The sequence below is a fragment of the Pararge aegeria genome, chromosome 13 (genome assembly GCF_905163445.1).
Source record: "Pararge aegeria chromosome 13, ilParAegt1.1, whole genome shotgun sequence".
NCBI lineage: Eukaryota > Metazoa > Arthropoda > Insecta > Lepidoptera > Nymphalidae > Pararge > Pararge aegeria.
Window position 1 is genome coordinate 4,869,781 of NC_053192.1, and position 24,513 is coordinate 4,894,293.

The 24,513-nt window shown below is 34.8% G+C and overlaps 1 protein-coding gene across 4 annotated transcripts; it reads left to right on the forward strand.

Annotated features, from left to right (window-relative positions):
- Positions 1-190: 190 nt before the first annotated feature.
- Positions 191-17,177, forward strand: LOC120628736 (phosphoserine phosphatase). Of its 4 annotated transcripts, none has more exons than XM_039897329.1 (6): positions 191-306; positions 5,856-6,056; positions 6,848-6,982; positions 8,460-8,605; positions 14,237-14,398; positions 15,360-17,177. In XM_039897329.1, the coding sequence occupies exons 2-6, from the start codon at positions 5,917-5,919 to the stop codon at positions 15,461-15,463; spliced, it is 687 nt and encodes a 228-aa protein (XP_039753263.1). In that variant the 5' UTR covers positions 191-306; positions 5,856-5,916; the 3' UTR covers positions 15,464-17,177. The 4 variants fall into 4 exon arrangements, with proteins under 4 accessions (XP_039753263.1, XP_039753262.1, XP_039753265.1 ...); XM_039897328.1 differs by lacking the exon at positions 191-306 and adding an exon at positions 3,524-3,790; XM_039897331.1 differs by lacking the exon at positions 191-306 and adding an exon at positions 3,524-3,665.
- The last annotated feature ends 7,336 nt before the right edge of the window (positions 17,178-24,513 follow it).

Consider the following 24,513-nt stretch of genomic DNA (forward strand, 5'->3'; position numbering starts at 1 on the left):
GCGACTTGGAAACGTGTTCATTGCGCAAAAGTAAACTTTTTCAAGTCAGGCTGTTGTTGAACTAAAAACTTTTTGTTGTCAATGTCACCGACACTGTTTGTCAAAATTGATAATAAACAAAACAATCGTTTCTTCCTCAATTTAATTTTATTTAATTAATGTTATTTTTTAAATTAACTGCAGTGTTAAAACAAATAATTTCGAAACAGTTAACTTGTACTTATTAAAATATAGTTTAGTATTAGAAATAAGTTCTAGCTACATTCTAAAAATAAGAGAAGTTTCGAAACCACTCAGTTTGTGTTGGTAAGTCTAGACTTTCTTTTTTTGTTCAATCATTTATTCAATTAAGGAAAGAAATAGAGAAAACTTGCCTTTAAATGCCTACCCAATGTATTATATAATTATTGGCATTGGTTAAATGACCTTGCTGATCATTAGTATAACCTCTATAATATAGAAGTATAGTAGTATAGTCATTGAGACAATCTTTTTTTTCCCGTTGCTTATTAACTATATATCTACATAAAGAGAAAGCAAATTGTACTCTAATTATTCACATATTTTGCTTATTTTAGGTTCCTATTTTAAATATTATGGATGATGTATAATCCATAAAAGTGATATTTATATCTAGAGATTTTAAGATATTTTATCTTATTTACCTTTCACTTTTATGAATTGTATGTATGTATGTATGTATTTTACTGTTTATGTGGTAAATATCCTAGCTTGTAAGTTAGGTTAGGTTAGTGTAGTAGTATAATTATTGGTTCATAAAAAAATAAATAATATGCATAATGCTGTTTATGCCCATAGATTCCTTCAAAGAGTCCTGGAATGTAAGGAAAATATTAAATGGTCACTTTGAATGTAGATACTAGATATTTTAACCAAAATTATAAACGCTCCACCTTATCAATGCAAGTGATTGAATTTTCATTACAGTTATGATTATATATATATATATATAATCATAACTGTAATGAAAATTCCATTAATAATTCTTAATTCAATAATTTTAATAAAGTATTTTTTTAATGTAGGTACAATTGCAGGATGACAAAACTTACTTACTATACTTTTGAAATGTATATAAAAAAAATTACTGCTGAATAAAGAAGAAATAGAAAATAAATAGAAATAATTAACATTGGATTTAAGAAAGTGTACATCCAGTCAGTAGCAAACAGTTAAAATGCTTTCAAATAATATCAAGTGTAAACCAGTTTCTATTACTAAGGATACCCATATATCAATGAAATCAGGTTTAAACTAGTTTTAATATTACCCACTCGTGGTCATTGGAACCAAATACATAATTGTCAAACTATACAGGCTGTTTATATAAGTATAGTTGGTAAATTTCATTTAAACAGGCCAGACTTCACAAGTGTCTGCAGGAGTTATAGCAGACATCAGAACTTTTTAAAGGTTTTTATAAAAACATTATTATTTGGGTTACACTTTAATTGTCTAAGTTTTTTATGTATTTGTTGCGTGTGGATTTTCAATTTGCTGACATAGTATACATTATCCACAGATAAATACTTTGTTTGCTCATCTAGGCGCTTTCTACCATTGCTTCACCACAAAAAGTGTATGAAAGTCCTGCTGCTGTGCTGGGACAGTGCTCTTTTCTCATAAGACCAGTGCTGGTTGGTGGGTTTTATAAAATATCACAAGTAAGTGATAATAACTGGAAGCAATGGCTTAATATGCTCTTCAAAGGGTTGAAGCTGCCTATTTCCCCACTCTGGGCTGGTATTGAATTTTGTTGAATAGAAAAAACATAATACCTTACAATTTTCTGACTGCACCAGGATTCCAATCCAGAACCGTAAAATTCAATGTTGAACATGTTAAACATAAGGCAAACTAGGCAGTTGCCATATAATCCATTCAAGACATTGATTTAAAAAATAATAAGAAGATACCATTAATTATCATTTATCAAGTGATTAAGCGTTCCGGTACGATGTCGCGCTGTTACCGATTTAGGGGTAACTAAAACTAGCAGTCTTCACACGGTGCAAATCTTGCTTTTATATATATATTTAAATAATTCAATAATTTTTACAAAAATCACTATAAAAAGCTATTATTTCCCTTCCAGAAATAGACAGACCTCTAGGGTGACCATTGTTTTAGATTTTTTGCGATTTCCTTGTTACTGATTTATAACTATTTTCTTTTCTTAAAAAAAAATATTTTTTTAGAGATAAGTAATATATTTCTTAATAGTAATTCTGTTACCGAATGGGTTCTACTATATTTAAAAACGATTAATTATTTCTCTACTGGAGAAGTAAGGGAGAAGGGGGGAATTATATAATACGGGTAATTGTCAAAAATCTGTTTATTAGACTTTTATTCAAGTGATCTTGTTTGTTAGAGGGTGTGACTGTTGTGTAGGACAAAAGACATGCGAAGCCCGCGTGGGTAGTATAAATCGATAACCTTGCTATAAAATGATAACGTACCTACTTGCATGCGCTCTCATTGGCACGTTTAAAAACTGTGACTATAACAATAAGAACTTATCAAAAGGTACTGATAACCCGATTTGCCTAATCTCGCAAAACACAATTCTCAAAATAATTGTCTTAGGTTTTATCGATATGCGTAAACATGTTTTTCAGTTTTGAATCATGGGAAATATTAAATTCTGGAAAAATTGACTGAATGCTGCTTTTCGATAAACGAATATTCGCCGCCCTCATATATAGTTTCGGTGGTATAAAAGTAAAAGTCTCGAGTAGATTTCGTTAATTGAAGAAATAATATTCGTGTATCTTCTATTCTATCTTCAATTCAGTTTGATTGTTTTGTTTACAATCCCATCTGAAAATAAATGTGGATTACGTTAACAATAAAAAAAGGTTGGAAATTAATTGCTGTATGTAAAGATACCAATTTAAACTATTGGTAAAAAAGTAATTCACATGTGTCTAAAAGTAGTCATATTTGATTAAACTAGGTTTTAAAATGCTTAAACTGGAGGAATAACAATCATATTACGAAATTATAATAATTATGAATCCTGTGATGCCCCTTTATGACTATTATATCGGTTTAATATTCTTAGCTAAAGATAATATAATTTATTGATCTATTGACAAGCCTCAGCGTGAGTAGTTCAACGTCACTTTATACATTCTAAAATTAAATCAGTAAATAAGGTTGTAATTATCAGAAAATAAGTATAGCATGCATGCAGCTAATGAAATGCACATAATATTATGATATATGGCATACTTTCACGCCGTACCTATAGAAACAACTTTTGCATTTTTAAACAAACATGTTTAATATCACTACCATATTACGTATGTGAAATAAGATAACATGATTTTGCACCCGACGCAATTTGCAAAACAAGTGTTTCCACAAACATTCCATTCGCTTCTATCGCGAGTGAAAGAGATAGGTGCTGTTTCAGCGCCCTACTTTAAAGACTTCTCTTGTCTGGCACAACGTCTTTAAATGAAGACGACTGTGTGACGTCAGTCATAGTACGTAGCTTTCAGAGAGAAGTGTTGTAGCTCGCATCATAGACTTATCTCCGGGGGCTGGTAGATATAAGGCGATAAAGATGGGCTGAGTATACTGTACTTTATGATATCACTCTCTGCGAAGGCGTGTGCGCGATAGTTTCCGGTTAAGTGGGTTTCATTTAATAGTATTTACTCTTAAGCACTTAAGATAAGTTGCCACACATAAAGAACGTAGCAGTTATCGAGGTATATCGTTTACTAATTTGAAGACTCAGCGAAATGGCACTATACAGGTATTAATAAATTTATGAATATTTGCACGTTATGCATGTTTTGATTTATTATCATAATTTATATTAAAAATAAATATCAATTGAATTTAAATTTTCCTTGTCCTTTAAAGGCGCTGTTATTTAGTTCACGGCCTTACGATGACGTTTTACTTCTTTAGTCATGATATTAATAAATAATACCTAATGGTTATTGACGTAGTTCTTCAGGAAAATAATAGGGACATTTTGCAGACTATAAATAGTGCGTTTGGTTTACTATTGTGAACAAATATTATTTGTAGTCTAGTTATAACTAGACTTGCAGTGGAACTTTAATGGCCATCAATTTAATATTGTTTAAAAAAAACATACAAACTTAATAGCGCTAAAACATAAAAACACCTATCTAAAACTTTCCATTCAGCGATTCGGTATACAAAATTTATGAATAATAATTTGACGCAAAAAAGGTCATATTAGTTAGTCACCTTGAGATTTGGGTTTACTTCGCTTTTTATTCAACAGTGATTTAAATAAAGGGAAAAGTTTAAATCGGTTTTGAAGAATATTCGAGTCCTTTGGTGAGTTTTAGTATTACTGGTTACCCTTGTTTACTGTTTATGTTCTTTCGTAAAAAGCATTAAATTTTTTGGACACCTGATATTTTATTTTCTTGGCTTTATACAATACAATTTATCCAAAACCGACGCGGGGTCGCAAATCCTGTTCTTTAGTTTTTTTTTCTTTGGCTCCTTTGGCGTTATGTTAAACAGCATTTCTCAAAAATTGGCCTATCAAATTCGAAATAGGATTAACAAATCTCGATTGCTAGTTAGGCAATTAGCGCGTTCCAACCAACTTAATGATTTATTGAATGGCGGTGATAGACTAGAGGCTATGGCTTCGGTCGCCCTTTCGGAGGGACCGAGTTTGATCCCCGGCACACCCCTTTTCGAAATAATGAGCGTTTTTAATTTAGGCAATTAAATGAGAACTTACTTTAACGGTGAAGAAAAATAACTGCCATTTTTAAATACAGAACCACGGCGGCGAGTGACTGGCTCAATTATATGATCTTGGAACAACTAATGCCTCCTCACTCTTGATTTGTACTGAAATTATAGGTATCAGGAAAACTGAAGCCGCTATGGCATTCCAAATCTTTCGGGTGCGAATTAGAAAAGGGGAAGCAAAGAGCATTTTTATGATTCCATAGGATACCATTAATTAAGTTATGGTAACGGAATTCGAATACTGTTCGATATTAGAAAGGTGTAGATGGAACCAAGTTGAACAGTCCCTGAGCATACTTATCGAACTGAGTATCAAGTTGCGGGCAGTAATTATGTTACAGAAATCGTTACTAATCTTTATATATATAATTCTTCTGTGCGTGTGTATGTCACTGAACTCCTCCTAAACGGCTGGACCGATTTGAATGAATTTTTTTGTATGCGTTTGGGTGGCATCCTGGATGGTTTAGATTCACAAATCAGCCCGAAAGATGGCGCTGTAGTCGGTATATAGGTTATTTACCTATACTGCAATTAAACGGCTGATTTATTCAGGTACGAGTCTGATTTGATAAACTCTTTCAGTGTTGGATAGCTGATCTATCGAGGAAGGCTATAGAGTATATACCATCACGCTAAGACTAAAAGGAGCATAGGACCAATGCAGAATGTTTCAAAATCGGCCACTTAGCTTACGCCACGTGCGCTGCGTAAATGGTTAAAGTTTCGATAAAATCACGCATGAAAAAGTTTTTTCCTTTATCAGTTCTAAAAAAAGCCTGGGACAGGCGACAGCATGTCTATCTTTTGAGGTAAACTTTTGCGCGGACGACGTCGCGAGGGACCTCTAGTATTATATATATGCGTAGGTATGTTTATTTGTACGCCCTATACGCCTTAACTAAGCCGACACTGAACTTGATTTTTGGCATAGAGTTAGTTGAAAAAACGTTGAATAACATAAACTATAGAATATTTTATCCCAGGAAAACAAACGGTTCCCACGGGATTAAACGTAGATTAAACATTTCGTACCTAAGTAATATTTTTTATGATTGTCTGTTCTTTCGCAGCTTAAAGAGCAATCTGCACCTGGCGACCCTCAAAACCCTTTCGCTGGTGTCAATAAGCGTTATGTCACCACAGCAGAGCGTTCAGGAGACGTTCAGGACCGCTGACTGCGTGTGCTTCGATGTGGACTCAACGGTCATACAAGATGAAGGAATTGACGAGCTGGCCAGATTCTGCGGGAAAGGCGATGAAGTGAAACGGCTGTAAGTGTTTTATTTATCTTCATTTCAATAGATTCTCTTGAGTCTTGATAGATAATTTTATACTTTTTATTAAAGTGTCTTAAAGTTACCTACACCTGGGAAATTATATAATTTTTCAAATTCATATGATTTGATATGAAAATACAAGATACACAATATTAGGCATATACTAATTTCGGCATCGACGGTATGAGATCCGTAGCTTAGGAGTAAAGCGCTCAGGCCGTTATTGCCAGAGACTAGCAGGTTCAAATCCTGTCGGGTCAGAAAGTATTATATGCATTTTAAAAATTTATAGATAAAATACTTATTTGTAATTACCTCTTTCCGCGGGTTAAAAGCTAAAGGAATGGTGGTAGTAGCACAAAGACACAAAGTATTTGTGCTACTACCACTATATACGGCGATCATCAATCCGTCTGCCCAGTGTTGTGATTATGGGCAAACCCTTCCGCTGGGAGAGGTATTTTATTTCTAACTAAGCATACGGCATAAGCCCTAACTTAAGGACATTGTACTCAACTCATACTCAAACATACAGTTCTGCAACATCCGTGGCGCAGTGTTGAGCGTTGTGGTATTATACGTCAGCGGTCCAGAGTTCGATCCCCGTGCTATTAATTTATAAATTCTGAATTTTCTCTAGTCTGGTCTGGTGGCTTTGGCCGTGGCTACTTACCATCCAACCGAAACAGCCGTTTAGAGGTATGGGTATTAACTGCCATACCCCTAACAGGTTATTCCGCATCCGTCTTAGTCTGCATCAATCAAAATAAAACTTTTGTTCTTAGGACAGCGGAAGCTATGGGCGGCAACATGACATTCCAAGAGGCTCTGAAGAAGAGGCTAGACATCATCAGACCAAGCGTTAGTCAAATCAAAGAGTTCATAGAAACATTCCCTGTACACCTCACACCCGGAGTAACGTAAGTAATTGAACATTCAGTAGGTATTAAGATAAAGTATATCGTACTAACTGTTCCCTGTGACGCGCGACGTCGTCCTCAGTCGGACTTAGTTAGAAGAAAAGTATCCAAGTATTTTCTGAAGGCCGTACGAATCATTGTGGCATAACGTCGGAATCACTTTACACAAACACTATCACACTTCGAATTATTAGTATTTTGAAAATTTTTTTTGCCTAACATTTTTTACGAATGTTAAAACTACGCAGTCGATTTTAAGTCGACATTAAATATCAGTCGGAATGGAGAAACAAAAGCCTATTGCTGACTTAAAACACTATGTCTAGCCTTGCGCGGAGAAAATGCTATAACAGTGCTATGTAAGGTGGCTAATACGAAGTATAAACGTAGCAGACATAGTGGAAATCCTTCATATCACGTAACGACTTTGTTATCATGCTTAGTTCAGTCTAATTCTAAGGTAATCGGGATAAGTTCTAGGCCATTCATTTCATTTACGAATACCTATTAACTAGGCATACCTTCTAATTTGAAACTACAACTGCGTTTACACGTTCACATTAAGTATTTAAAGGAGAAACTTTAATTATATGCATATAGTGCATCAGAAGTGGGATAGCAATAATAGTATGTAAAAAGTAATCTTAATTTATTGTCAAATTAAAATAACATGAATTAATTAATTATTAATAATATAAGTAATTTTTTTAGTTTTCGTAGCTTTCGTAGCGATAATTACCAGTTAGCTTACAATTAATATTAAATCAATGATGCTTACGATCTAGTAATTTGCATTCTGTATTTAAAATACTTCTTTACCTAACAATAAAATCTTTACTTCCCGATTAGATATTTTCTCTTATAATAACTATTACATAATAAATATTAATATACTCTATGATGATTTCTAAATATTGATTAAACGTTAGTGTGATCATGTATCTAATTAGCAAGGAAACCGGTTTGAATCACTTTATTCACTATCAGGTGACCCGACTGACTCAGTGAGTGATTGAGGAATGTATTTTCGTTCCAAATATTCTGAGAGAACATCATCTGATTTTCGATATAAACTATATTTATAATAATAGTAAATATGGATTAAATCGAATAAAATATAATAATTTAGGTAATACATAAAAGGATTTATTTAATAAAAGTTAAATAGTATTTTTTGTATCATATTAGAACTGGAAAAGTGTAAATATTCCCATTTTTGTTAAAGTTTACAATTTCAGGAACAAAACAGTTTTATCCTTATTTCCTTCCCAAAAATTAAATGAGACAATTTCAGTAGGTTTGTTTGGACTTAGTTGAAATATGAAAGAAGTTTTATTATTAATGGTTTTCGATAAATAAACATCTTACAAATATTTTTTTATATCTTGCAGATGAAAATTTTGAAGGATTTAACGATTTGTTTCGATAATATGAAACACCGAATGGTACTTAATGTTTTGTTTTTTTATTTTCACAGAGAACTAGTTAAAATGCTACACGAGAGAGGAGTTATAGTGTACCTGGTGTCGGGAGGCTTCAGAAGTCTAATCGAACCAGTGGCGGAGAAACTACACATCCCACCTAGCAATGTATATGCGAATAGACTAAAGTTTTATTTTAATGGTGAGTACCGTGCCTAATTTATATATTTTTCTGCTTTGACCTTGAGAATTAAAACTTGAAGTCTGTCTTTCTTATCCGTTAGATAACTTGCAATTGTTCGATATTATTTGAGTACAGGTTACGCATGAATTCTTCTGTAAGAATCTCGACTTATTTACATTGAAAACAGTGTGAAACTCTGTGTACATCCTCCAAAAGTAACGGATTGTAGCATAAACAATTGAATTTAACTTCAGCTCATGTTATTATCGGCACTTCGTACATCCCGAAGTGTATTTCGGCAAGTTATACGTCCCGAATTGTACGTCGGCACTTTACACGTCCCGTAGAGCACTTCGGGACGTATGACGTGTTTCTTCCACAGATTACATTATTTTAATCTATAAGTTATTAGCGGCTTCAATAATCATAACAGCAATTGACATACTTTCATTACAATAACGTTTCGATACCTACTAAGATAAAACAACCAATTGAACGTTGCATTGGGTAAGTGCAAATTCGAAAAAGAAGGAAGAATCTGACCCAAGTAATTGGGAGAACATAATTCGTCTGTGAGATTCGCAGACCATGGCTTTTGATGAAGTAAAGACTAATGGGTTGGGTGGCGGAAACCTTGGCCGGGTGACGCAAGAAGTCTGGGTCTATCATCAAGGAAAACCCTAAGATATACCTTAGAAAATAAATAATTGATGTTAGGATGATGAAATAGAGAGAATGGCCACTTATCGACAGAGCAAAAGCATTTATGTTGATAAACATTCGGGCACGCCTCCAGAGACCGAGGTCGCTGTGTTATCAGAAACAGTTTGACATGCATGTTTTGAAACGTGGTCTCGCACCGTGTTTTTGTTTATCTTTTACCGTCTTCAAAAGTGGAGTTCCCAATTCCAGGCAGTAAATGAATTGGCTTACTCGAATAAAAACGTCTGCCTAAACTTGAAATGTGCAACTCCAAAACTTCTTTCGCAAATATTTCATTTGAATACTGTCCATGATTAAGGCCAATTTCATACACTCTCAGCTTAGTGACTGTCTTAAAATTATTTAAAGGGTTCCATTCGCGATTTAAAAAGAAGATTAGGTACTTAAAATTTCTAATATCTAAATTTCTTTTCGTGAAAGCGGTAACCTACGGTAAATAACTTTAAAGGTACAATGATTTAAGGAGCCATATTCCAAATTAAATTCTTTTAAAGATATTTCACTAAATCAAAAATAGTCTTTGTTCTGACTCTGCAGCAGCTTTTCCTGAGTCATAGGCCTCCTCCAGAGATTTCCAAACTGTCTTCTCTTATGCTGGTCTGCGCCATGTTAGCACCGACACATCTTCCCACCTTTTCCTTTGTCTCCCTTTTATTATTTTTCCATTTCACATTTCTATACCTTATCATATGCGCTGTCCAACGCCTGTTAAGCCATCTTATGATTTCTGTTACATCTTTGAATTTGCTACGATTTCTTATTATTCGATGGTTAAGTATATTAAGTTGATTTTCTGTTATAAAAAAAAACCTTGTGAGTTAATGGATGTGAATTCTAAAGACATATTTTGGAAGTTTATTATAAATAGGTGGACATAAGTAACGAACACATGTATAGCTGTCATATGTCTATTATAAAATATGAGAAGATACTTTTATATAATAATCTCGCGTAATGAGTAAATAATTACGCAATTTTAATTTAATCTAATTATAATTCGCATGAACTCAACTCGTGACAGAGTACTGTCATCTGATATCGGCGAAATACTGTCACTTGATTTTTCTCTTAATTAAGATAAAAGGTCAAACGCCTTATATGATATAAGAGGTTTTGTTGTGTCTTAACCTGTATTAAAACAGAGAATAAGTGATATATAAAGGATACATTAATATACAGCGGTTGTAGGTTTATTTAAAACAAGTATAGTTTGACCTCTATTCCTTTTATAGTGCTGATTAGGAACGACAGGTTTTCAATCAGTAGCCATGAAACGACCTCTGATTTTCTTTATCAGTCGATGACTTCGAAATCCTTGATAACCATTTGTCGGTTTTTTTATGTAGAATAATAATAATCGATAATTTAATTGATATGAATATCGATATGCTATTATCTCGTATCTATGTGTATGTGGTCTGACGAGTTTATAGATATAATAAAGTATTAATAGAAAAGGTATGTTAGATATGTCTTATGTCTTATGTCGGCTTAAATAGGCTAGGCTTCTTATGCAGGCTATATTTGTGAACAGTCATGGAAAACAAAAAGCAAATCTCTTAAAGCACCAATGGGATTTGTTTTTTTTTTAATGTTATAACCCAATTCTGGTGATTCATCTTTTTGGAACCGACCATACATGGAAAGAACGCTCAGCGAAAACGAAGTAATAACAAGGGCGGGCGATGCAACTCGGTGGGTCAGGGTATATTGAAACGTAAACGTAACTTAAATCTTAAGTTTGCTTGTCGAAAGTTGTAAGCGGACGAAGTCACGGCGAATTACTAGTCTTTATACAACGTGTAACGGAATTACGAAATACTGTTGAAGGGTGCATAAGTATGTAACATAAGGAATCACCATGTAAAAATTTTAAATCAAAAGAAGCATATTTATTATCCCATACAAACTAATTCAAAACATTCTCAGTTTTGACAACCCTATTGAAGATAAGAGATAGACACGTGCATAATACCTACGCTAATACTAATGAAGTGACAGGAGTCACTTGATTTTACTTTTGCATGCGGTGTTAGGGTTGTATCAGATTTCAACCCGCGGACAGCAGCAAACCCGTCATTTAAGGCTTAGCTATACTGAATATTTAAATTTTTTTTAGAACTACAACTAAATTTAATGCCACATCAAAAAACAAACGCAGACGAAGTCGCGGGCAACAGCTAGAAAATGAATAAGCAGGAAAAATCTCATGTAAACAAGGAAATTTATACTTATTTGCTTGTTGTTTAGGAAAACCCCAAAGATAACTAGGTGCTGTAAAGAGTAATTTATTTTGTTCTACAACAAATAATATGGTTATTGGCCTTCAATTTAGCTAAGGCTATATATATGACTCGGTTCGGTCTTAGCTAATTATTTTGTTTATTTTAATTGCTGCAACTATTGAAGTTCCGTAAATGAAGCCTATACACATTTAATTCATATTTGATCATCTGCTGATTTTTTTATACTATAGTACAAAAGAAATACTCTCCTTATTGCCCCCGCAAGCTTTAAAAGATGTACGAGATGTTGTATCGCAAGGCTTATATTTAGGTCCATTTATACTCTTTATTTATGCAAACGAAATAATTACCGATAGTAGAAGTGCTGATTGTCATTTGTTTATTTTACTATTATAATTATATATTTTAGTAACCATATACAAAATATGTCAAAAGTAACAAAAATGAGGCAGTTAACAACGATGATAAAAATTTAATAATGTTTTGTGTTAGAACTGAGCTTTTATTGTATTATTTTATTGATGAATTATTATCGTATCGAATCCGAAAATAATGCAAGTGTTTAACACAAATATTTAATTAAAATTGCTTGAATTTAGGCATTGAGAATTCTGTTTAGGCACCTACATTGTATATTAATGTAGTTTGTATCTTCCAATACGGTTTAACTTTCTGATGAAACTTTCGGGTTCATGTAGTCTGACACGTGAAGCTAATAATTAATACTATAATTTTCTTGACACACATACATAAGACATAAGTTGCATATCAGACCCCACTGGGTTTAACATTTGACCTACCTAGTGCAATAAGCGTTAAACATTTCTCCACCACGTGTTTACTATCACCACGGACAAATCATAATAACATTTATATAAAATTAAATGTAAATTAAAATTGAACCTTCTGCTACATACAATAAGGCAGATGTATCAATATAAATAATTATGATTAATATAAAATTGATATGCTAAACTGAACTTTAACACTTATGATACATAGGTGATTTTAGATCTGTTATGACGACTGGTAATAAAACTGACTAATAAGTAAATGGTCTGTTATCGCGCACGCTTTAGATGCGTGCTTATTGAGAGATGTATACGCAAATGCGTTACGAAATGGGCCATTGCGATGTCGTCTTGTTTTTATCTAGTCTATTTTTATATGGTTAGTGACATGCTTATGTTATAAAACGTTCAATATTTGTGTAAGTTTATCTGAATTCATGTTTTAAACAATCCCTTAGGTTTAGGGTTTAGGCTTTTTAAGTTCCTATAAACTTATGTAGTCCAAAACCAAACTATATGTTAATGTCTCACTTCTCGCTAAAATATATTTTGGAACTAATATTTTCAAATATTTTAAAAATAATATTTTGAGAGTATACAAATTTAATAATTTGTATTCCATATTTAGTTCTTCCAGTTTATTCATTATTTGATTCTTCTTGATATTCTAGGTCTTATATATTTATGTATCAAAATAATCTTCTTTAAGGTTACACACTAGTATGTTTGCAATATACAGTGGTAATGTTTGAATGTTGAATTTGCTTATTTGAACCTTTTATAGTAACACTATCTATTTTTGGTTTGGTTTTTGTTTTACCATCTTCCCCGAATGAAGACTGATGTAACAAAGTTTTGAAATTTGTGAGATCGTTGTTTGTACTGTTATTCTTTAGTATTCTTTTCTTGATAACGACTATCTGATCTGATGTGACGGTTATACAACCTATGAAATCCAATTACATTTGAACGTTTGTTCAATACATTGTATTATATCTATGATATTATATAGGTAGATGTAGCTTTTTATAACTTTGTTTTTATAATAAAAATGATCAGTCGTAGTTGATGTTGCTTACTGCGTCATAATCTGTACTTTTATTTACAGATAGGATATCTGTTGTTGTAATCTGTTTTTGTTTATTTTTGTTAATTTCAGAGAAGACACGTTTTATAAATAGCATTTGACGTAGATTCTCTTTATTTTTGTGTATATCTGCAAAAGCGAAAAACTACTGCGCGCCTTTTCAGTAACCTTATTATCAGTTGTCATCCAATTTCCAAAGAGTATGCAAATTGCGCTGTCAAATTATGTAAATTTTTTTTTTGGAGACAAACACCTCGGGAATTTTAGAAAAGTTACTGTATTGGGTATCTGGACCGATTTCAGTTTTGTTTTGGCAAGCAAAGTTTGTCCTCAGATATGTTTTGAGGTTATATTATCAATTTGCACCAGTTAGAACTGTTAGAAACTTTTCGTTGTTTATTCGATGTCTTAGACTTCGGCCGTTGCTAGTTACAACCCGACCGTAGATGTAACTGTTGTCATCATATCAACCCATTACCAGCCACTACAGGGCACGGGTCACCTCCCACAATAAGAAGCGTTTAAAAGGCCGTGGCCTAGTGCGAATTGGTTATGCAGAACTCTCAGGCATGCAGGTTTCCTCACGATGTTTTCCTTCGCAGTTGAAGCAAGTGACATTTAAATACTTGAAACAACTTAGAAAAGTTACAGGTGCTGGGATTCGAACTCGGAAAACCGCTTCTAATGTAATTTTAGTTACATAATGTAACTGCCATACCCTTAACTGGTTTATACCGCATCATAACTTTAGATTGCAGTCAAGGATGAACTGGTAGTTAACAAATTGATGTCTTTGTTACAGGCGAATACGCCGGTTTTGACGAGAACGAACCAACATCAAGGTCCGGAGGAAAGGGCCTGGTTATCAGGAGGCTTAAAGAGCTGCACGGATATCAGAGACTGGTGATGATCGGAGACGGGGCTACTGACGCTGAGGCCTGCCCACCGGCTGATGCTTTTATAGGTAAATACATGTCAAAATTCAAAAAATTCTAAATTCATTTATTTCAAGTAGGCCTAATTAATAAGCACTTTCGAAACGTCAAGTTGTCATCATCATCACCATCAGCCTATAAACACCCCGCTGCTGGGCGCAGACACTGGAAGCCGCCGGACCCTAACGGTTCAAGATTTTGACTCACAAAAGACCAATTTCGTAAATCGGTCGATATGATGATGATGGGTCCAGGCCAGAACTTTTATAGGATAATTTCTAAATAGTCCCACCGGGCTACTCCAATGCAGGTTGGTGGGCTTCAACGGTTGTTAAAACAAATGGTTTTGGCCTAACTCACGACCCCTCATCTCAACGAAGCAGTTTTTCTTTGCAATTCACTGTGAGATGGTGATAACAAAAAAAATACCCGGCTAAGTTTACTATGCGTTCTTCTTAGACCAGGGCGCGTTTGTAACCGTCCTTGCTTTAGTTAACGAATGTAGTTATGATCATAACCTCACAATAATGGACATATTTATGTATGAGCATTTCAAAGTGCCTGCGATAGGCCTACATGGATAAAGATTTTTGAGTTATGAATTTTACTACTTTTTATGGCAAATCTTAATCTTTTTGTACTTAGTGATAGTGTACGAAGTGTTGGTTCGGTTTCCAGGGGCTAAAACTTTGGCTACAAGTTTGGGGGGCTGAGTTCGAATCCCATCACCCACTTGCTTTAACGGTGAAGGAAAACATTGATGTTTTCCTTCCTGAGAGTTCTCCATAATGTTCTCAAAGCCATGTAAAGTCCAACAAACCACATTGGGCCAGCGTGGTGGACTGCGGCCGATACCCTTCTCATTGTGGGAGGAGACCCGTGCCCGGCAATGGGTCGATATGATGAAGTGATACTAAAGGTCACCTAGTAATTAACAAAATATGTTATCCTTTATGGACTATAAACTAATTATTGTCGTTTAATTTCTAGGCTTTGGCGGTAACGTTGTAAGAGAAGAAGTTAAGAAAAGGTCGGCGTGGTACGTGACTGACTTCCAAGAACTCGTCTCTCACCTCAACGTCCAGACCAAATGAACCGCATCGCATGACAGTACAGAAGTTGTTGCATAATCGACCTCACTGCATTTGACACAAAGATCAGTATCCCATAACGTTCATACTGAACGGCTACTATAACGTAGGAACGAAAAATAACATAGCATTTAATATATTATCTCAGCATCGGGTGGTAAGCTGTATTTTCTTTTATTCGCCTCTTCAAGAGTACACCTTTCACTTGTCGATACTCGTATGGTATAGATAAATTTATATGGATGCAAGTATATGTATATACAACGGAATATATGTAACGGAATCATGAAATACTATTAGAAGGTACCTAAGTATATTACATAAGGAATCATCCTGTAAAAATATTAAATCAAAAAAAGCACATTTATTTTTCCATACAAACTAATTCAAAAAATTCTTTGTTTTTACCTATCACAACCCTATTGAAGACAAAACACCGACATGTGCACAATACCTACGTTACGCGACGCGCGAATTGATTTTACTTTTGCATGTGATGTTAGGGCTGTATCTGATTACTTTCAGTAAAAATGATGGCAATCTAAAGCCTCTGAAGTATTATTTCGGTTTTCATTGACACGTTGCATAAACAATTAAACGAAAATAATTAAATGAGTGTAGGTAAAAATATGTCTGAATGTTCCGCGAGTGGGACTTCTTTATAAAGTTTATATGGGATTTACATTCATATATAGTGTTCCGGGAGAGAAAAGACAGATCATAGAAAAAATCATTTTTGTAATTTTATACTGTTGCATTTTGTCTTAAAACGGATTAGCTTAGTGTAGCCAAACATTCAGGCTTCATTAAAAAAGCAATAAAAATCAACCAAAAGTATAACTTTCACATAGACCTTGGAAAACAAAAAAGAATCCCGCAAGCAAACAAACAATCCAAAATATCGCTTAACTATTTTATTATTTCTTTGTTTTTTTTTTATCTAATTACTGTATGTTGTAGTACATAAAGCATATTTGGTTATAATTCAACATTTTGACTTTTTTTATAATCATGCATGCATTTTTTGTAAATATTTTCTTGTAGTTTTATTTTTGTAGTTGACAAAATGCCATACGTAGAAAAATTGTTTGTGCATTTATAACGATCGTTGTAACTGGTTTTGGTACTATAAGTACGAAATAATAGTATTTTGGGGACTTAGTCTCGTTTAGGGGTGCTTTTAAAATGTGATGGATCAAAATTTAGTTTTAATTAGTTAAAATAATAAATAATTATTTGTCGTGTATGTAAATATTGGTGCTAATTTGGTTCCTAATAATCCTTTCTGGTAACCCCATAGACTAAACTAAACTGTTGGAAAGTTAAAATAAGTTTATAGTCCATGAAGTTAAATTTTTAGAAAAAAAAGATTATTATAATTTCCTAAAAGGTATTCAGAGAGTTAGGACTAGATAGCATAAAATAACTTTTTAATTTATAAAAAAAAGTATTACTTGCCAGTTGTAGTTAATAAAACTAAAATATTTTATTTTAGTTTAGTTTATATAAATCGAAATAGCACCAGTATTTAGTTATATTGTTGATTTACTCGTTTAGGAATAATTGTGCATGTTGATTATATTTGATACGTTACTTTTATGGTATTAAAGTTTATGATTAAGTTATGACAAATTTTCTAATTAAGTTTTTTTAATAATGAAATATTTAAATTTAATTGAATTACTGTAATAGCTTTTTGTCATATCAAAAATGGCTGTGTACTTCTTATTATTAAGAAAAAGAGTTATATGAATCATAAATAATTATAATTGAATATTTTGTTTGTCTATTATGTATATTACATGCATATTTTATGTAGAATTTGTTTCATTTTCCCCCCAACTTGTAAGACTAGTAAATGCCTGAATACAAGGGTAGCTAAAAAAAAGGAGAAATTAGGAGAAAAAAAAAACTTGTATGGATATAGCCAATTAGAATTATTTTGAATAGTTTGCGTTCTTGTTATAAAGTTCACTGAGCTCATCACATAACCCATTACCGGCCCACTACAGAGCTCGGGTCTTCTCCCACAATGAGAAGGGGTTAAGGCCGTAGTCCACCACGCTAGCCCAGTGCGGATTGGTGGACTCCGCACACCTTTGAGAACATTATATAGAACTCTCAGGCATGCAGATTTCATCACGATGTTTTCCCGCACTGTTGAAGCAAGTGATATTTTAATTACTTGAAACGCATATAACTTAGAAAAGCGTACTGGGATTCGAACTCGGCCCCCCCAAGGTGAAATAGAGCTCCTACCCAATGCGCTATCACCGCTCTGTCACTGAGTTATCAAGTCAGAAATTAAAGGTCGCATGTTACAACCGAGTTTACTAGTTCTTAGCAGTGCCGGATTACCCACGTAGCAAGAGTAGCAATTGCTACGGGCACCGCGCGAATGGGGGCCCCGCATATTTAATACCACTCATCTCTGCCTGACTGACTGACTGACTGATAGACACGCACACAGACATCGCCTATAGTAATTTACTGCACTATTAATTACCCACAAAATTGTAACCTATAGATAGCAAATACGTATTGTATTTAAGATACGTTAATACGTATTGAGTATTGAATTGTTTTTTTGACAACTTTATACTTAAGAACCCATAGCAGATCAAGGGCTCTTTTAAAGAATTTGCTACGGGCCCCGCGCTTGCTTAATCAGGCACTGGTTCCTAGTATAACCAAGGCCAAAAAATTCCCTAAGACATCATGGTAGAAATACCGGCTTACTACCAGTTTTACTAACTACTACTAAAGTTAAATAAATAAATATATAAATATACTACGACAATACACACACCGCCATCTAGCCCCAAAGTAAGCGTAGCTTGTGTTATGGGTACTAAGACGACTGATGAATATTTTTATGAATAATATACATAAATAATTATAGTTGTCAAACGTCAACTTATTGCATTGTTGTTGTTATGAAAGTTCAGAATACTCATGTTGTACAGCACTGGGTTCTTGCTTTTTGTTGTAATAGTTATAACAATATGGCTGTATTCTCTTTGGCTAAGGCACTGAACTAGAATATGTTTATATTAATTAATTGGTCTGTGGTTATAATACCTTCTTTACCAGTGACTTTGCACTCGTGTTTGTATCCTCTTTGTGACGCGTCGCCAGCGAGCCTGCATTGCGGTATTGTTGACGTTTGGCTTTCAATGCTTGTATACTCATTGTTTTATATGATGTTTTTGTCATATTTTAGAGAATTGTGTTAATGATAGACAAGAACTTCATGTTTTGTAATTAGGTTAGATCTTTATTTCTATGTCAATTAAGTTGTTTTCTTTTGATGATTGTTTTTTCTTAAGTTTAAACCTTAGGAATTTACACTGTCGGCAGGCAATATGTTTAGCACGTTTTAAATTATAATATATATATATTTTTTTTTATTATTATTATTTTTATCGTATTTTATAATATTATTATTTTAATTGTATTATGAATATTGGGGATGATATTTCTTGTAGTGACAGTAGTGATAGCTCTGATGAGGTAACCTTCTTTTCTCCTGTTTGTTCCTCTGATGGGAGCTTCCATAGCACTTCGTTACCTTTAAATACACGCCTTGAGTCCGCTTTTGCGGGGTATCCTAAGAATTTCAACGTAGTTCACATAAATGCGCAGAGTATTCCTGCACACTTCCCAGACCTTTTAACCTCTTTTGATGTTAGGAATGTCCATGCTATTCTAGTTTCAGAGTCTTTTTTAAAGCCGTGCCTTCCCTCCACCTCTTATTCCCTTCCTGGCTTCCATCTAATTCGAAATGACCGTGTGGGTAAAGGTGGTGGGGGAGTTGCTATCTACCTACGCAGCCACATTCCATTTTCCATTTTAAATAAGTCATCGTCAACTTATGCTGAATCTTCGGAACATTTATTTTTAGAACTACTGTTTGGTAATTTAAAAGTGCTCTTAGGTGTATTTTACAGTCCATCGCTTCGAATAGATTACTTTCACGAATTTGAAACTCTACTAGAGACTTATGTGCCACATGCAGATCATATAATAATTATGGGTGATTTTAATACTTGCCTCGTTAAAGATGATTCGCGGGCCCATAAGCTAAAAAATATAATAAATAGCACAAATTTGTCTTTGCTTCCAACGAGTCCCACACATTTCTTTCCGAACTGCTCGCCTTCACAGCTGGATTTGATGATTGTCTCTGCATCGGCGTATGTTAGTTCTTTTGGCCAGCTTTCTGCGGAAGCCTTTTCTTACCACGATTTGGTATACCTATCCTATAATGTGCGCCCGCCTAAGCTCAAGCCAACAACAGTCATGCGTCGTAGTTTTCACAAGTTTAGTAATGATCATTTCTTGCGGGATCTAAATTGCATAGATTGGGACGTAGTTTTCAATGCTCCTTCGCTGGATGAAAAGATCTCTATTTTCAATTCTCTTCTTATTGAACTCTTTGATACCCATGCACCTTTTCGACCGATTAAACTAAAGCATCTGCCTGCACCGTGGCTTACTCATGATATAAAGCTTGCCATGTCTAAGCGTAACGCGGCGAAATCAAGGTATAAGATCCAACCCTCTGATGCCAACTTGCTTAAGTATAAGCGGCTGCGGAATCGGTGTAACAAGATGTGCAGAGACGCTCAGCGCAATTATATCCACTCTTCAGTTGATGGAAAGAGTACCCTTAAGGTGTGGAAATTTTTGGAAACTTTGGGCATTGGTCGCCGGCAAAAAAGTGTTCCTGATAGTGTGGATATAGATGCTTTGAATCGTCATTTCAGTAATGTGACAACTAGTATTAGTCGCAAAACTGAAACTCTGGCTTCGATAAGCTCGCGTTCAAAGCCTCATTTTCCATTGTTCCAATTTAGCGTGGTCAGTCCTGGCGAAATAATAAAGCACATAAATGCAGTTAAATCAGATGCTTTGGGAAATGACGGTATCAGCCGTAAGATGATATTGTTAAGTTTAGATTACATCTTACACGTTCTGTGCTACTTATTTAATCTATCTCTCTCATCTAGTTCCTTTCCTAGTGCCTGGCGTATAGCTGAGGTCATACCTATTCCTAAGAATTCTAACCCGTCTTTGTTTTCTCATTTCCGACCTATTTCTATTCTTCCGTTCTTATCTAAAGTCCTGGAACGTATTGTTAATTCTCAATTATCTTTATTTCTTTCTAAAAATAATATCCTTAGCACTTTTCAATCTGGCTTTCGTCGTGGGCACAGCACTGTCACGGCTTTAACCAATGTCTGTGACGATATTCGTTTAGGTATTGATAATAAGCAGGTGACCATTTTGGCTTTGCTTGATTTCTCCAATGCATTCAACACTGTGGATTTTGAGATTCTCTTGGCCATACTAGATTCCATTAATATTTCTTCACCTGTAGTTAGATGGTTCCATTCTTATTTACATGATCGTACGCAATGTATCAGAGTCAAAGATAAATTCTCTTCTTACTGCCGCCTCCTTGCTGGTGTTCCACAGGGTGGTGTACTATCTCCTCTTCTATTCTCCATTTTCATAAATACCATGACTGATCTCCTTTCTTTACCTTATCATCTTTATGCGGATGATTTTCAAATATATGTGTCTGCTCTGGTTTCTGATATTCCTGAGGCTGTAAATAGACTCAACGCTGACCTTAGTGCTATCTGTGACTGGAGCAGATCTCATGGGTTATTGGTTAATGCCAGCAAGTCTCAGTCAATTATTTTGGGTAATTCTAGGCAAATTGCGAAAGTGAATTTTTCTGGTATTCCGCAAGTCACTTTTGATGGGTCTCTGCTGCCTTATAGCAAAACTGTGAAAAACCTAGGCATTCTCATGGACAGCAGTTTATCTTGGAGGCCGCAAGTAGCCCATGTAAGCCAGAAAGTTTTTAGTGCCTTTGGGTCCTTAAAAAGATGGAAAAATCTCTTGCCTATCAAGACTAAGATTTTATTAGCCAATACCCTTCTTCTTCCTATTTTAGATTATGCCGATGCCTGTTATTTAGACTTGACTGAGGACCTTCTGGATAAGCTGGAGCGACTACAAAACTTATGCATAAGATTCATATTTGGTCTTAGGAAATATGATCACATCTCTGAGTATCGCAAAAAATTGAAGTGGCTTCCTATTAGGCATCGGCGTAATCTGCATGTCCTTTCAATCCTGTATTCTACTCTTTTTCATCCTTGGACACCACCCTACCTTAACAACGCTTTCATTTCCTTTGCCCGTGTCCGTCTCAAGGATCTCAGCGTTCTGCTAGGGAGAATATTCTCCGAATGATGAAATGTAAGTCGCAAAGTTACTCGGAATCCTTCACAATAAAAGCTGCAACGCTGTGGAATGCACTCCCTGACGATATTCGTCGCTCTAAATCCCTAGCTATTTTCAAAAGCCGTGTTAGACATCACTATTTGTCATTATAATTTTGTTGTTCGTATATGTGTACTTATGTATCTATAGTAAATGTAAATATTTGTTAATATATATATATATATATATATATATATATATATATATTTATTTATATCTTATTTTATTTATCTCTTTTAATTATTTATTATATTAGTTATTAGTAGTATGTACTTAAGTGTGTAAATTTATGTATTGTTTATTTTAATTGCGATTTCCCGTCTCTCATGTTTTGTTGTGTACTATCGGTAAGGTTACCTGGCAGAGATCACTTTTAGTGATAAGGTCGCCTTTTGCTTTTAATTTTTTGTTTAACTATATTTGTAATTTCTCCTTTATTACGCAATAAAGATGTTTAAATAAATAAAATAAATACTTAGAATACACATATAAACACCCAGACACTGAAAAACATTCACGCTCATCACACAAACATTTTCCAGTTGTGGGAATCGAACCCACGGCCCTGGACTCAGAAAGCAGGGTTGCTGCAAACTGCGCCAATTGGCCGTCAAATAATTGACGGACCAAGCACTTGATGCTGCAAAGTGTAAAAATATCGCCTATGAACATAGCAACACTTCGCAGGACACGCAAAGAGCAAGTCCTACAAGTGTCGCCCTGTATTCATCCCCCGAGGCGTAGGCTAAGCCTCATGTGTATGTAATTGTACCGGAACCCACGTATTTACTTAATCATTATTTTAGTTTATCATTTAAGAGTGAGTCACAGACAGGTGTTTTATGCAAGTTTTGTTAACGCGTGTGCGCGTTACAACTGTATTTTATGCGAGTTCTGTAAGTAACGCTTGGGAGTTGCAAGTGCCTTATGGTCTATGGATATGGGTTTAATACAAATGTCATAACCTTTACAGGTCTGCCCGCTTCTGCTTATTTACCACTACGTAATAAAACAGTTAACTTTTTGTTGAGTAAAAAAATATAAAACAGTTTAGGTACAGTTAAAACTTGTTAGGTTTACAAATTTTTCTTAACTAGTATTTTCTTACAATATTCCTACTTGGTACCGTCTTAAAAACTTTGTAGAAATTTTTTATTTATTTTTACAGACCACGGACACACTTTTTGTTATCTGACGCGAAGTTAAATTTGTCTTTAATTTTGTTACTAAATACTAATTCTGTAAATAGCAAAACACTTGCAATATACTGGTGCACAACATTTGCTTTGACTTTTATCCTAGGCGCAACTCTATGACTGCCAGAATACGGGCTTTTCTTTAATATGACAAAAGTATCCGTGAATCATAAAATGTTAGGTCTAGTAGCAGGTCTGATGATTATATTTATTTTAACTTTCCACAAACAATTATCATCATAACAACCCAATAACGGCCCACGGGTCTTCTTCATAATAAGAAGGGTGTAAGCCGCTGCCACGCCAACCACGCTGGCTCAGTGTGTATTTGTGGACTTCACGCGGCTTTAAAAACATAATAAAGAACTCTCAGGTGTGCAGGTTCCCTCACGATGTTTTCCTTCACCGTTGAAGCAAGTGTTATTTGAATTGCTTAAAACGCACATACCTTAGAAAAGTTAGAGATGCGTGCTACGAACTCGGCCACTCGAAAGTGAAGTCGAAGTCCTACCCAATGCGCTATCACCGCTTCCACTATACTTGATGATACATTAATTAGGTTACAAATCTGTTTACATCTTATCATCAATATCAATAATTTTATTACAGTGGTTCATTAATAGGTTGATGATGATGATTATTATTACCTATTTCATACTTGCGGTGATAGCTTAGTGGTTAGAGCTTCGACCTCCGTTTGGGGCTTTCCTCCGAGGGGCGCACCGGAGATCGAACTCACCCCGGTGAGTTCGATCTCCGGTGCGCCCCTCTTACATCTCGGAATTATGTACGTTTTTACTTTAAAGAATTTAAAATATTTCTTGCTTAAACGGTGAAGAAAAATATTCTGAAACAATCTGCCTGCCTGAGATCCCTATAAGGTGATCATAGGTGTGAGAAGTTTACCAATCCACAGTTGATTTCACCTGGTGGTTAGTGATGATGCAGTCTAAGATGGTAGCGGGCTAGCCTGTTAGGGTAGGGAGTATGGTAGTCATACCCCTAATCGGTTTCTACGCGACATCGGAACGGAAAACTAAATCACTTAAGGGCACGTCTTTGTAGGTAGGGTGGTAGCTAGCCACGGCCAAAGCCTCCCAGACCAGACCAGGAATACGGCCTAACCCCTCCTCATTCAGGGAGATGATGATTTCATACCTGAATACAATATCCATGTCAAAGAAACGCAAGGCCCACCTATAAATGTAAGTGTATAAATCAAATAAATGGTTCCTAAAGTTCAAACTAACAATTTAATGGTTGATAGAATGCTGTACAGAGCTGAGGGCGATTACCATCTGACCTTTACAGCTAGAGGTCGGTCCGGCACGAGCCAAGCAAGTAGCAATAACCTGAACGCACTTGAAACAATCTTATTATTTTACACGTAACAGTAAAATATTAGCCAAGTCCTGTCCGATACCTCTATTGGGGTTTCGGAAGAACCCAAAATCGGGAGAGTTCAGATTTCTAGATGTTCTAGACCGAATTGATTTCTTGATTTGTTAATTTGGAAAATATAGGTAGGTAGACTAGAAAAATCCCGCGACTTCGTCA